The sequence below is a fragment of the Carcharhinus amblyrhynchos genome, chromosome 6, assembly GCF_965287045.1.
Source record: "Carcharhinus amblyrhynchos chromosome 6, sCarAmb.v2.hapA, whole genome shotgun sequence".
NCBI classification, from domain to species: Eukaryota; Metazoa; Chordata; class Chondrichthyes; order Carcharhiniformes; family Carcharhinidae; genus Carcharhinus; species Carcharhinus amblyrhynchos.
In genome coordinates, this window is record NC_137329.1 from 119,484,095 (window position 1) to 119,497,453 (window position 13,359).

Below are 13,359 nucleotides of genomic sequence, written 5' to 3' on the forward strand. Positions count from 1 at the left end.
CTTTTCCAGTTGGCAGTTAGCAACTAGTGGCATGCTGCAGGGATCAGTGCTGGGGTCTCACCTGTTTACCAGATACACAGATGATCTGGAGGGGACTGAGTGTAGGATAACAGTTTGTGGATGACAAAGATGAGTGGGAAAGTGGATACGTTAAGTGAATGGACAAGGATCTGGTAGATAGTGTATGAAATGAATAATAGTAAAAATGGATTATTTAAATGGTGAAAAATTACAACATGCTACTGTCCAGAGGGACCTCAGGGTCCTTGTGCATGAATCACAAAAACTCAGTATGCAGGTGATTAAGAAGGCAAATGGAATGTTGGCCTTTATTGCAAGAGGGATGGAGTATAAAAGCAGGTCTTGCTGCAATTGTGCAAGGTACTGGAGAGGCTGCAACTACAGTACTGTGTGCAATTTTGGTCCCCTTATTTTTTTTAAAGGATATATTGGTTTTGGAGGGAGTGCAGAGAAGTTCCACCAGGTTGATTCCAGAGATGAAGGCATTAGCTTGAGAAGACTAGGAGAATTGGAGTTTAGAAGGCTGAGGAGAGATCTTAGAGACAAAAGATAATGAAGGGGCTAGACAGTAGAAGCAGAGAGATTATTTCCACTTAAAGGAAACAAGAACTAGAGGGCACAGCCTCAAAGTAAAGGGGAGTCAATTTAGAACAGAGTTGAGGAGGAACTTCTCCCAGAGGGTAGTGAATCTTTGGAATTCTCTGCCCATTGAAGCAGTGGACGCTACCTTGTTAAATGTGTTCAAGTTACAGGTAGATAGATTTTTGACCAATAAGGGAATTAAGAGTTTATGGGGAGCAGGCAGTTAAGTGGAACTGAATCACTATCAGATCAGCTATGATGTACTGAATGGTGGGGCAGACTTGAGGGGCTAGATGGCCTACTCCTGCACCTATTTCTTAGATAATACAAACACAAGCTTCAAGTTTGTGGAAAAGTTTTATTATGGTTTACATGACGAGTTTCACAAGAAATTGTCATTTTAAATATTACAAATTTACAGTCATTTCACTTTAAGGAATGCAAGTAACATACAAAACTCCTTTGCCCTCCCAGACCTTTAATAGGGATAAGTGAATTTTGTTCAACATCCTGTTCAATGGTTTCTTGCCCCAGTATTTTACACCTCCCCATTCAATGCAGATGGTAGTCTCCCAATTCCTTATAATTCATCCTTTACATCTGTGGATTCCTGGAAGTTGGTGGGGAAAGAAAGAGAAACTTGGTGACTCCATCTACTGAATGTGGTTCTTGAATTATAGGATACATGCAGGATTTAAATACCCACCTCAGTCTGTTTTTCTTCTGTTTCTTCATCTTCCTCAACATCTTTTGCCTCATCTTCAACCTCCTCTTCTGCAAATTCTTCATATTCGTCAACCTAAAAAAAGTTGAATTTAGTTTTTAGTCCACTTCAAATTAGCAGGACTTTCACAATACATGAAAGATGTTTTCAAAACAACCCACTTTCTAGTGGTTTTGATCTAAACTGGTTTAAATAGAACATGTAAATCCAATGATGTACCTGTGCATCAAGGTCTACGTTCATGCTTAGACGAAGCATTCTTTCAATTCTATCACCATATGCCTTTGTGTCTGGTAACTGGTAACCTGAACGTAATGTGGCAGTCTCAAACAATACCACAGCAAGGTCTGTAGCAGTCTGATCGTCCTCATTTTCCTACAAAATCAATAGCTTCATTTAGAATGCAGTTCAGGACTTAGTAAAACACTGACCAAGAATCAGACTTCCTTCCCAGAGGGAAGCTTTTCCATCACCACAATTTAGTGCTAACCCAGGAATTAAATTGTACATTTGTGACAAATGTTGAGGTGGCTCACTATTGGTAAATCTGTTTAATATTTTCATTTCTTATATCTGCTTTTCTCATTGAAAGAAGTTTAATAGCCACAGTATAAAACCTCATTGAGGTGCTCCCTGAAACAGTTTTCAAAAAATTTTACCTTAATTCGCTTCAACATTTCTTTAATCAAAGGATGTCTTGGATTAACCTCAAATGTCTTCTTTTGACCAGAATAGTAACTGTAGGAATTAATAGAATTGATTAGAATAGAATGCACCAATCCAAGCCATTCCTTCTTGTACCAACACAAACTCCACTGGCTGAACTATATTCCACAAGCTCAGTTGTGCTCAATCTGCAGTTTGTAGGTTACAGCATAACCTTTGATTTGGTGAAAAGAATGGGAGGATATTAAAAATGTGCACTGTAAAGACAAAGTACAATTCTTCACCATGCTAAGAATGTTCTAATACTTACAATATTTTAAAACTCTTACTTACTTTGTGGAAATATCTTTTCCAGTCTGGTAGGCCTGAGCCTTCATGATTCTTTCCATATTACCAGACCACCCATATTGGCTAGCCACAAGAGCACTAGGAGAATCTGTGAGTCGCTGGGACAGTATGGCCTTTTCAATCTTAAAATAAAATACAAGGTTAAAATTTTCCATCCATTTGAAAGTGGATCCAGTCTGTTCTTCCAAATAAAAGTAACATGCATAAAGGGGCTTTTGGAAGGTATTTGACAAGGTGTCTCAAGAGTTACATCATTTGTGGTGTAGGTTGAATTCTTAAGTTATCAATCCTCTATCCATATCAACCAAGAACTGGGTCATTTAAGTTAGCAAGATGTGACAAAAGGTGTGTCACAATCAGTGCTGGGCCTGAGCCATACACAATTTAACAATGACTTGGATGAAGGACCAAAAGGTATAGTTGTTAAATTTACTGACAAAGATAGGAAAATTAATTATCAGGAGATAGTGTGTCTGCAAAGGGATGAGCAAACATCTCAGATGGGATTGTGGGTAAAGGCAAACCTATTCTGTTCTTTGCCAAGAATAGAGATTGTAGAGGATCTAGATATAATGATTAAGGCGGCAAATCGAATGTCATCAAGTATATTCCATTCCCCTTGCAATAATAAAAAGCAGGGATTTTGTACAGATGCTAGTGGGATCACAGCTACAGTTGTAGTTTCCATCTCCTTAACAGTTCAGAGAAGGTTCATAAGGTTGGACCTGAATCCACTAAGAATCCTGAGGGGACTTGATAAAAGGTGGACAGTTTAAGTTATTAGAATAGGTGGGGAATGGGAGTTGAGGCCAGCAAGCTCAAGAGGGTTGACTTACATCTCCCAATTTCTAAACATCCTCATTTAAATCAATCCTGATTTAATAAATCAATCCTGATTTATTAAAATCAGGCCTTCAGTTGTTGCTTATTAGCACAGTGTTCTTTCGAAATTTGAAAAAGCTCTTCTTCCCTTTCCCAGAAGGATAAAAATATACAAACAGCAGGTTCAGGTTGACTTTAGGAATACATTAAGGGGTCATCCTTCTGACATGTATATCTACAGAAAAAAGTGAGGTTTGTTATATACTGCAAACAAATGAAGTAAGGAACTATGTTACTGCATGGATAGAAAGCAAAGTTGGCATAAATGGGTCACTGATTGGCATCTGGCTAGTGGGGTTCCACCAGGATCTATGCCAGAACCCCAACTGTTCACATAATATATTAATGATTTGGAAGAGGAACTGAATGTATTATCTCCAGATTTGCAGACAATAAAGTTGGGTGGGTGAGCTGTGAGGATGATGCAGAGATGCTTTAGTGTGATTTGGACAGGCTGTGTCTGAGCATATGCAGTAATGTCAATAAATGAGGTTATCCATTTTGGTAGCAGTAGTATGTAAATTGAGGTGGCTTCTGAGACATTGGTGTCTCCATCACTGAAAGCATGCAGATACAGCAGGCAGTAAATGGTATGTTGGTCTTCATAGCACAAGGATTCAAGTATGGGATATTTTGCTGCAATTGTATAGGGTGCTGGTGAGGCCACACTAGGAGTATTGCAGTTTTGGTTTTCCAGGCTGATTTGTGGGATGGTAGATCTGTCATACAAGGAATCAGTTGGATTATATTCATTGGTGTCAGTAGATTCAGAAACAAATATTCCAATGGTGGGGGAGCTCAAAACTAAGATTCTTAGTTTGAGGATAAAGGGTAAATTTCTTTCCCGGAGGGTGGTGATAGATGGAATTCACTACCACAAAGTAGAAGAAATAGTTCTTGGGGCTAACAGGATATGGCTGGGGGCTGAGGAGGAAAGGAGGATTAAGATCATTTATGATAAACAAAAATGGTGTAGACCAAATGGCCTACTCCTGCTTCTAGTTTCTATGTATTTCTTTGTAAACCAATCATACCTTATCTTTTAGTGCTTTGTCCTTTAGCCAGGTTAAGAGTGGCTCATATTCCTTCTCCAATGCTTCATGCTTTTCTTTAGCCTTTTCACTTTCATCAAATTTCAGCCCTTCTTTAGCAACATTCTGGAACCGCTTTCCATCAAATTCAGGCAAAGCTTGGATACAATATTCATCCACAGGCTCTGTCAGATATAACACTTCATAACCCTTCTTCAGAAGTCGTTCAACAAAGGGAGAAGATTCAGCCTGTTAAAAACAGTATCTAATTAGTTGCCACACTTCAAACCAAAATGCATAGCAACACTCCAGTTTTGTAGCATTATGCACTAGCGTCCCCCACAATTTATCATCCAAGCATAATCTGGCATCTCACCTCTCGTCTGCTTGCTCCAGCCATGAAGTAGATTTTATCTTGCTTATCCTTCATTCTTTCCAAGTACTGCTCTAAACTTGTCTGCTTAGATTCATGGTGAGAGGACTGGAAGCGCAGCAATTTGGCCAAACGTGTTCTATTGGAGTGATCCTCAATTACACCCAACTTGATGTTGGTCCCAAATTCCTTCCAGAATGTATCTTCATACTTCTCTTCTGCAATCTTTTTGATCATGTCCAGAGTTTTGCGTACTAGTTTCTTTCTAATGACCTATTTAGTGGATAATTAGAAAAATTAGAAATCCAACATAACAAACAAGTTTCAACACCAGATCTACAAGTTGGATTTTCTCTAGCTTTGCAAATGATTCAGCACTGGGGGAAGAGTCAATATCAAGCCACGTAAGGGCAGACTAAAGCTCAGAAGTCAGTTATACTTAATGAATAGTAACATTTGAATGTCTTTAAGAATTAAGGGCATTAGATATTCAGCAATACTCCAGCTTTCATAGAAAAATACAATGTACCTTTAACAGTTTATGCTGTTGTAAAGTCTCACGGGATACATTCAGTGGTAGATCATCAGAATCCACCTGCAAAAACATGTTCATGTTAAGTACTAAAATAGCTAAAGTAGCATTATGCTGAGGTTGACCTGAAAAATTCTGTTTGCTTTATTTTACATTGCCAGAATGGCTTTCAAAATTGATTTTGCTGTACATGTTTAAGATTTGAATTATTTCATATTTGGGCAATGGCAATGATTACTTTGCCTGCAAAGTGCAGGCATTGCCTACTTCCTTTGCAAGTTTGAGCTAGAAACCACGTGCAAGCAGTAAAATGCAAATCTAAAAGTGATTACTTACTACACCCTTGATGAAATTCAGATATTTTGGCATCATGTCATGGAAATCATCTGTGATGAACACTCTACGAACAAACAGCTACAACAAAAAAGCTTGGATTAATCGTTAAGTCTACTAGTTCATTAGTTAGAAATGCATTTAAAAGCAGTACAGAGATGTGCACAAGCTGGTAATCATGCAAGAAACTATATTTGTATTCAGAAAGACTTTATTCTTGCTATATAGCCATGAAATTTGAAATCAACCCCCAAGATCAAACTGGTGGTTCACAAAAGCAAGACTGAAACTTTCCTCACATGGCAGGTAGCTCAATCCAATGTTTAGTTAACATGCAGGAAACTACCTGCAAAAATGTTCCTTTCCCATTGACAAGAGGGATGCAAGTTAGGGCAATAAGCATCTAGTTCTAGTAGTAATTCTGGCATAGTTAAAGTTGCTGCATTAAGCAGTTGAAGGCAGTATTTCTATTGATTTTAAAAATCCTTAGTATACCTTAATAAAGTCAGATTTCTTTGATCCATATTCATCAAATAAACCACGGGGTGCAGTTTTAGGCACAAACAGGATGGACTTGAATGTGACTTCCCCTTCAGCAGTGAAGTGGATATGTGCTATTGGTTCATCAGAATCCTGGTAAAGAGAAGAGTCTTTTGTAAATATCAAAAAGGATGCCCAAAACACGAGGGAAACTACATTAATCATGCACCAGCATAAATATTAGTACAACATTCATTATGGTTCACTCATTCCAGAACAGTCACTAATAGGCTACAAAAGTTAAGAATCTTAAAAACTATTTTTTTTCCCAAACCTTTGAGAAGGTCTTGTAGAAAGCAGTGTATTCTTCATCTTCTATTTCTTTGGTTGGTCTCTGCCAGATTGGTTTAATGTCATTCATCAGCTCCCAATCCCAAACTGTCTTCTCAACCTGCAAGAATTGGGAATTAAAAAAAAAATCAACTCAGGAACAAGAGAGCACATCTAAATAGTTAGGCCCCCACCCACTAAACCTGATCTGGCACTCAAATTTTGGTATAGTGATTTTGCATTTACACATCCTCAGTTGCACAATTTATGACAATCTTGGCTTTCAAACAGATTTGATCCAGCCTCAGCTTCTGGGAGATAAAACTGGCTGACTGGGAAACAATGCTTTGGCATCCCTGAAAAATTAGTTCAAAGATGAGGTCCATTTTCTCTAGCATATCCTATTAGAAGAAATAGCAGCAAATGAAAATTTTTAAGCAATCTGCTGTCATTCTGGTATTCCAATCCATCCCTCCTGAAAAGGTGATTTTTTTGGACCAGTCGACTAGACTTTGATTTTTGTACTTAGACCCACAAAAAGCACTCCATTAATCTTTAATTTCTTGGCATTAGAAAATATTGTGATTATTATTATTTACAATGCTACTTAATTAGCACACTTGGACATTTAGCTTTATTTCCAAGTCATCTTATACTGAAGTCCCAAGTCCAAATTGCTGGGGGAACATCTCCAGCTTCTTAACCAGTTAACAGAAAACATTCATACCTTCTTAGTTTTGGCCTTCTTTTCTTCATCTTCCTCTTCAACTGCAGCCTCATCATCAGTTTCCTCCTTTTCCTTAGTTTCCTCTTCATCCATTGGTTCTTCTACAGTTTCTGTCTATTGAAGAGAAGTTTTTATTATATTTAGGAATTAGTTGAGTTTACTCAACTGTTCAAATTTATATATTTCACTTACCTTACTACTCCAGATATAGATGGGAAAATTAATGAATTGGGAGTATTTCTTGACTAGATTTTTGATGGTGTCCAGTTCAAGGTAGTCAGATGCCTCTTCCTTCAAGACTAACCTAAAGTAAACAGAACATAGAAAATATAGACTATTCCAAACACTTTGTAAATCAGTATTGACCTCTATAGCATTATGTAAATTACCATAACATTGTAATGATTGTTAGCCAACAACTGCAAGCTCTTTACAAATACTGCCAATCGTCCAAATGCTGCCTCCCACTGATCAAGGAGCACTGTTCTAAGCCCAAACTATTTGAATGTGCAAGCTTTAACTTACGTGATAGTAGTGCCACGTCCAAGTGTATTTCCTCGTGGATCCTCTATTATTGAAAATTCATTGGAGTCAGATTCCCAGATGTGCTGCGTGCCATTGTTGTGCTTAGATGTTACAATGACCTTATCTGCTACCAAGAAAGCAGAATAGAATCCAACACCAAACTGACCAATTAGCTCAGAGGTAGACTGGTCATCATTTTGCATTTCTGTCAGTTTATTTAAGAATTCACTTGTTCCAGATTTTGCAATTGTGCCAAGATTTTTGATCAGTTCATCCTTAGTCATGCCAATGCCTGTATCAGTGACATGTAGCATGTTCTTCTCTTTGTCAGCCTGAGGGGAAAAACAGTCAAGCATAAGCATTCCATCACCAAACCATTATTGTATTCTCATTTGTATAAACAGATAATCCAGATTTGTTTCATCATATTACAAAACCACAATGTGCACAATATCTAAATTAAATGTAGTCACTATTAGAACAAATTTAGACTTCTTTGGCAGGTGTGAACTATATTGGGGTGGGAAGATAACTGCTGGTAACGTGACAAAGTTTCAACATACAACCAAATTGGAGGGTGTTTGCAGGTATCATCCAGAAGTGGTAGAACAAAAAAACCAAATCCTGAACTGAAACTCAAATGTTATGACAGGCATCATGACATCTCAGCTAACATCAATCGCCAATCTACTGTGTATTGTGTCTAATGCCTGACAGTTCTGAATGGTCAGGAGTTAATCTAGCATCATTTTACTACATTTCAAAGACAAATGAATGAAAACAAACCTTGATCTTAATGGTCATCTCTTCTGTAGCATGTAGTGCAGTATCATTTGTTAGAGATATCAATCTGATCTTATCCAGAGCATCAGAAGCATTAGAAATCAGTTCACGCAGAAATATCTAAACAATAAACATCAAATTAACATCCTGCAGCCACACACTAGTATTTGGTGATCTTTACCTGCTACCTAACAGAACTTCAAAATGGCAGTAATCAGTGGTTCTAACACAATCAATCATGTTTTATGAAACCACCACATACAATTACCAAGTAATGCGTACAAGCCAATGGTTGGCATCACCAACAGTATTTGTGGATCAGTCTTTCCCTTGCATCCATAATAGATTATGCAGCAAGTTACTGAATGTTGAACACAATGTTTCTAAATGCTATGGTACAGCAAAAGTGCCAGATTTAGAATGTCAACAGCATCAAGGCAAGTGTCTTAGAATCAACTCCAGAAGTTGAAAAACAGTGGGGTGGAGCTTTAAAGCAACTTACCTCCTTGTTCTTGTACAGAGAATTAATGATCAACTTCATCATCCTGTTGACTTCTGCTTGGAACATAAACTTTTCAGCCTTTTCCCTGATTTCTTTAACTTGAGCAGGATTCAGTCCATCTAATTGAATAGCTTCTTCCTCCCTAACAACAAAAAGGGATGGATGTTAGGCTCAGTTATCATCAGTCGCTCAATTCTTGTAACACTAAGAGGAGAATGTTTTTCTTCCTGTTTAAAAAAAATACAGGGAGAAAAACCAGAGCTCCTGGCATTATGAGCATCCACACAACTCATTGCTGCAACCCTCTTCAATTCCACTATTTGCACCTTGGTCTATTTAGAGTTCAGCCAAGCATATTGCATACAATGCTAGCAACAAGTTTGCCAAGGTTAGAGTTCTGGATCAGCTCCAATGTCAGTCTGAATCCTAACCACAAGTGAAAAAGTCTCACTACACATGCAACTAAGGGCATTAAGTCAAATGGCACATCATTCAATATCAGGCAAAGCACTAGATATTACTGTAGGAACACAGCTCAGTCTCCTTGGGAAATTGAAGCTAACATTTCACTAACATTATGATTTATGTTATGTGCATTATTGAAGAATCTGACTTTTCCAGTCTTACCTCAATTTACTGGTAATGACAATATTATCCACACATTTTGTTCAGTCTGGGCATCACTAACCAGCATTATTACCAATCTTAGTGGCATTGAAGTCACACTGGTTCTTTCCCCTGGGGAGTAGTGAACCAGTTGGGTTTGGAAAAATCTTGCAGGTTTGATGGTCAAATGCTTTCAATTATGCAAATTCACACAATCATCAAGTTTGAAATCCACTCTCAAAAAGCAAAAGGAAGTGAAATGGGCATCCACACCCAATACCTTTTAACAACTTCATCATCAGTCCTTGATCCATCCCTACTTTTCCCAAGATCTTCCTCCACGGTTTCATCTTCAGCTTTAACAGAAGCTGGAAAATGGAAGTCAGTTTATGAATGAACAGCATCTCTTCTGGCAAACCCCTCCCACCATACTGTAAGAATTGGGGGGGGCAGGGTGGGGGGGGCGTGGTTGGGACTCCTCAGTCTGGAGAAAATCCAGATTTGTCAGCTCAAAGTCACTAGCAAGGAGGCCAGGGGTGGGCAAAGGGAGGGAGATAGCAGATTCTCCTCCCAGGCAGATGAGACTGGAAGGTTGTGATTGGATTAAATGAATGGAGGAGGAGATGGGATTAATAGTGGGCAGAAAAAATGAACAGGGAAGGGATGAGATTGGAAGGTGAAATTTGCAGCATGAATGATGGGGGAAGTGTTTATGGGTGAGTGAATGCCAGGGGAGAGAGATGGGATTCAAAAAGTTGAGTGAATGAGGAATGAAATGTTGTGGGGAGGGATTGAGTGGACAGAAAAGGTGTTAATGAGGGGTTTGGGGGGGGGGGGGGGCGGTGCTAAGAGATTTGGCAGGCTCAGAATTGAGAGGGGGCAGGTGAGTGAATAGGAGGTGATGAGGGCAAGTGAACATACATTGTAAGTTGAGGGGGAAGGTGTTGGGATTGGATCAACCTGAAATGATGATTAGGACAGCGGGTGAAGGGGGGGGGGGGGGGCGGGAAGAGAGATGAGATTGAGTGGGCAGGAAATGGGCGATTGCGGGGAGGAGGTTAGAGCTTTGAGTATAGGCAGGGTGAGTGACTGGGGGAGTGGGATGGGATTGAGTGGACAGGAAAGGTGCAGATGGGGAGAGAAAGAGAGATGAGAATAGGGGGAGTGAGTTAGCTGGCATGAAGAACGAAGAGCGAGGATGGGACTGGGCAGGGGGAGGTGATGGGAAGAGGATGGGATTGGAGGGAATGGGGCGAGAGGATTGCGGAGGAGGAAAATTGAGCAAATAAGGAGCGAATGGTTGAGGGAGGAGCGGGGAGAAGAATTACGATCCCCCTTCGCCCACTGATAACTAACCCTGACCGAGTCAATAAGGGACGGAGCCGGCGGAGGGGAACCGGGAGAGATAGAGAAACTGAGAGAAGATTCCAGAAACCGCGTGCGCTTTCCCCCCCCCACAACTCACCAACCGCCAAGAGAGCGCACGTTAGCGCCACAACGTAGGCCCGCTTCATGCTGGGGGAAGGCCCTGAGCTCCGTTTGTGTGTAAGTACTGCTGTCTCTCTCGTTCCCTGCCGTGGGGATGCCGCTCAGTCGCCGCCGCTCTCTCGGTCCCGGTGTCGCGGTTTTACCGCCGCCGCTGCTCCGGTTCCTTCAATAAAAGCGGGGGGAGGGGAAGAAGGGGCGGGGACTCAGGCGGCCAATCAGGGCCCACCACGCAAAATCCGGCCCGCCAATCAGGGGCGGCGGCCTGCGGCCCCTCCGCCAATCAGCGCCTTCCATGTACTAGCGCCTACGTCGCGAGCGTGTCTGGCTGTGATTGGTGGAGCTGGAGTCACGGGGTCAGAGGGGCGTCCAAAACATTGATTAAATTTTAAAAGGTGGCGGTGAGGAGGATGTGAGTGAGCCAGTATCACTAATCCCCACATCATCATCAAAAAAATACACACAAACCCGACTCAGGCCGCGAACGGCCCGCTGATCTGCTTCCGGGGGCACGGCCGCCCGGGTTTACCGGGTCACTCACCCTGACAACCGCGATGGGACACTTGTCACCATGGCAACTGGGAAAGCTCCAGCCCTTCAGTCAGAGGAGTGATTGAGGGAGGGAGGGAGGGAGGGAGGGAAGGATAGGTGAGGAACAGGGGAAGGAGAGAGGAAAGGAAGAACAGGTGAAGGAGGCCATTCAGCCCATTGTGCCTGAAGAAATGGCAGCACACTCGGAAGAGAGTAGGCCATTCTATTCTTAAGGTCTGCCTTTCCCATTGTGTTGTGGCAGATGTGTACTCTAGGGGAGGGAGGAAGGGAGAGGGGAGGGAGGAAGGGAGAGGGGGGGGAGGGAGGAAGGGAGAGGGGGGGGAGGGAGGAAGGGAGAGGGGAGGGAGGGAGGAAGGGAGAGGGGAGGGAGAACATAAGAAATAGGAGCAGGAGTAGGCCATCTAGCCCTTCGAGCCTGCCCCGCCATTCAATAAGATCACGGCTGATCTGTTCCACTTTCCCGCTTTCTCCCCATAACCCTTAATCCCCTCTCTTATCAAAAACCCATCAACCCGCGTCTTAAAAATATTTAGCAAGGCAGCCTCCACCACTTCAACGGGCAGAGAATTCCAGAGATTCACCACCCTTTGAGTGAAGAAGTTCCTCCTCAACTCCGTCTAAACCGCCCCCCCCCCTTTATCTTGAGGCTGTGCCCCTAGTGAAGGAAGGGGGGAGGTGAGGGAGGAAGGGGGGAGGTGAGGGGAAGGGGGGAGGTGAGGGAGGGAGGAAGGGGGAGGTGAGGAGGGAGGAAGGGGGAGGTGAGGGAGGGAGGAAGGGGGAGGTGAGGGAGAGGGGGGAGGGAGGGAGGGAGGAAGGAGGGAGGGAGGGAGGGAGGGAGGAGGGGGGAGGGAGGAGGAAGGGGGAGGTGAGGGAGGGAGGGGGGAGGGAGGGGGGAGGGAGGGAAGGGGGAGGTGAGGGGAGGGAGGAGGGGGGAGGTGAGGGAGGGAGGGAGGAAGGGGGGAGGTGAGGGAGGGAGGGAGGAAGGGGGGAGGTGAGGGAGGGAGGGAGGAAGGGGGGAGGTGAGGGAGGAAGGGGGAGGTGAGGGAGGGAGGGAGGAAGGGGGGAGGTGAGGGAGGGAGGGAGGGGGGAGGTGAGGAGGGAGGGAGGAAGGGGGGAGGTGAGGAGGGAGGAAGGGGGAGGGGAGGGAGGGAGGAAGGGGGGAGGTGAGGGAGGGAGGAAGGGGGGAGGGAGGGAGGGAGGAAGGGGGGAGGGAGGGAGGGAGGAAGGAGGGAGGTGAGGGAGGGAGGAAGGGGGGAGGTGAGGGAGGAGGAAGGGGGGAGGTGAGGGAGGGAGGAAGGGGGAGGAGGGGGAGGGAGGAAGGGGAGGGGAGGGAGGAGGGGAGGGGAGGAGGGGGGAGGTGAGGGAGGGAGGGGGAAGGGAGGGAGGAAGGGGAGGAGGAAGGGGGGAGGGAGGGGGAAGGGGGAGGGAGGGGGGAAGGGGAGGGAGGAAGGGGGGAGGTGAGGGAGGGAGGTGAGGGAGGGAGGGGGAGGGGAGGGAGGAAGGGGGGAGGGGGAGGGAGGAAGGGGGAGGTGAGGAGGGAGGGAAGGGAGGGAGGGGAGGGAGGTGAGGGAGGGAGGGGGGAAGGGGAGGGAGGAAGGGGGGAGGTGAGGGAGGAGGGGGGAAGGTGAGGGAGGGAAGGAAGGTGAGAGAGGGAGGAAGGTGAGGGAGGGAGGAAGGGAGAGGGGAGGGAGGGAGTGAGGGAGGGAGGGAGGAAGGGAGGGAGGAAGGAAGGGAGGAGGGAGGGAGGGAGGAAGGGAGAGGGGAGGGAGGGAGGAAGGGAGAGGTGAGGAGGGGAGGGAGGGAGGAAGGAGAGGTGAGGGAGGAAGGGGAGAGGTGAGGAGGGGAGGTGAGGGAGGAGAGAGGTGAGAAGGGGGGAG

The 13,359-nt window shown here is 44.0% G+C and overlaps 1 protein-coding gene across 1 annotated transcript; it reads right to left on the reverse strand.

Moving 5' to 3' along the window:
* Positions 1–947: 947 nt before the first annotated feature.
* Positions 948–11,103, reverse strand: hsp90b1 (heat shock protein 90, beta (grp94), member 1). Its single transcript, XM_080191315.1, has 18 exons — positions 10,911–11,103; positions 9,726–9,813; positions 8,840–8,981; positions 8,341–8,457; positions 7,555–7,886; positions 7,222–7,333; positions 7,030–7,143; positions 6,307–6,423; positions 5,988–6,125; positions 5,496–5,573; positions 5,157–5,222; positions 4,631–4,900; positions 4,258–4,503; positions 2,327–2,463; positions 1,987–2,065; positions 1,547–1,702; positions 1,310–1,402; positions 948–1,213 (listed from the first exon to the last, which is right to left on the reverse strand). Exons 1-18 carry the CDS (start codon positions 10,957–10,959, stop codon positions 1,184–1,186), a joined length of 2,364 nt encoding a protein of 787 aa, XP_080047441.1. The 5' UTR covers positions 10,960–11,103; the 3' UTR covers positions 948–1,183.
* Positions 11,104–13,359: the final 2,256 nt, after the last annotated feature.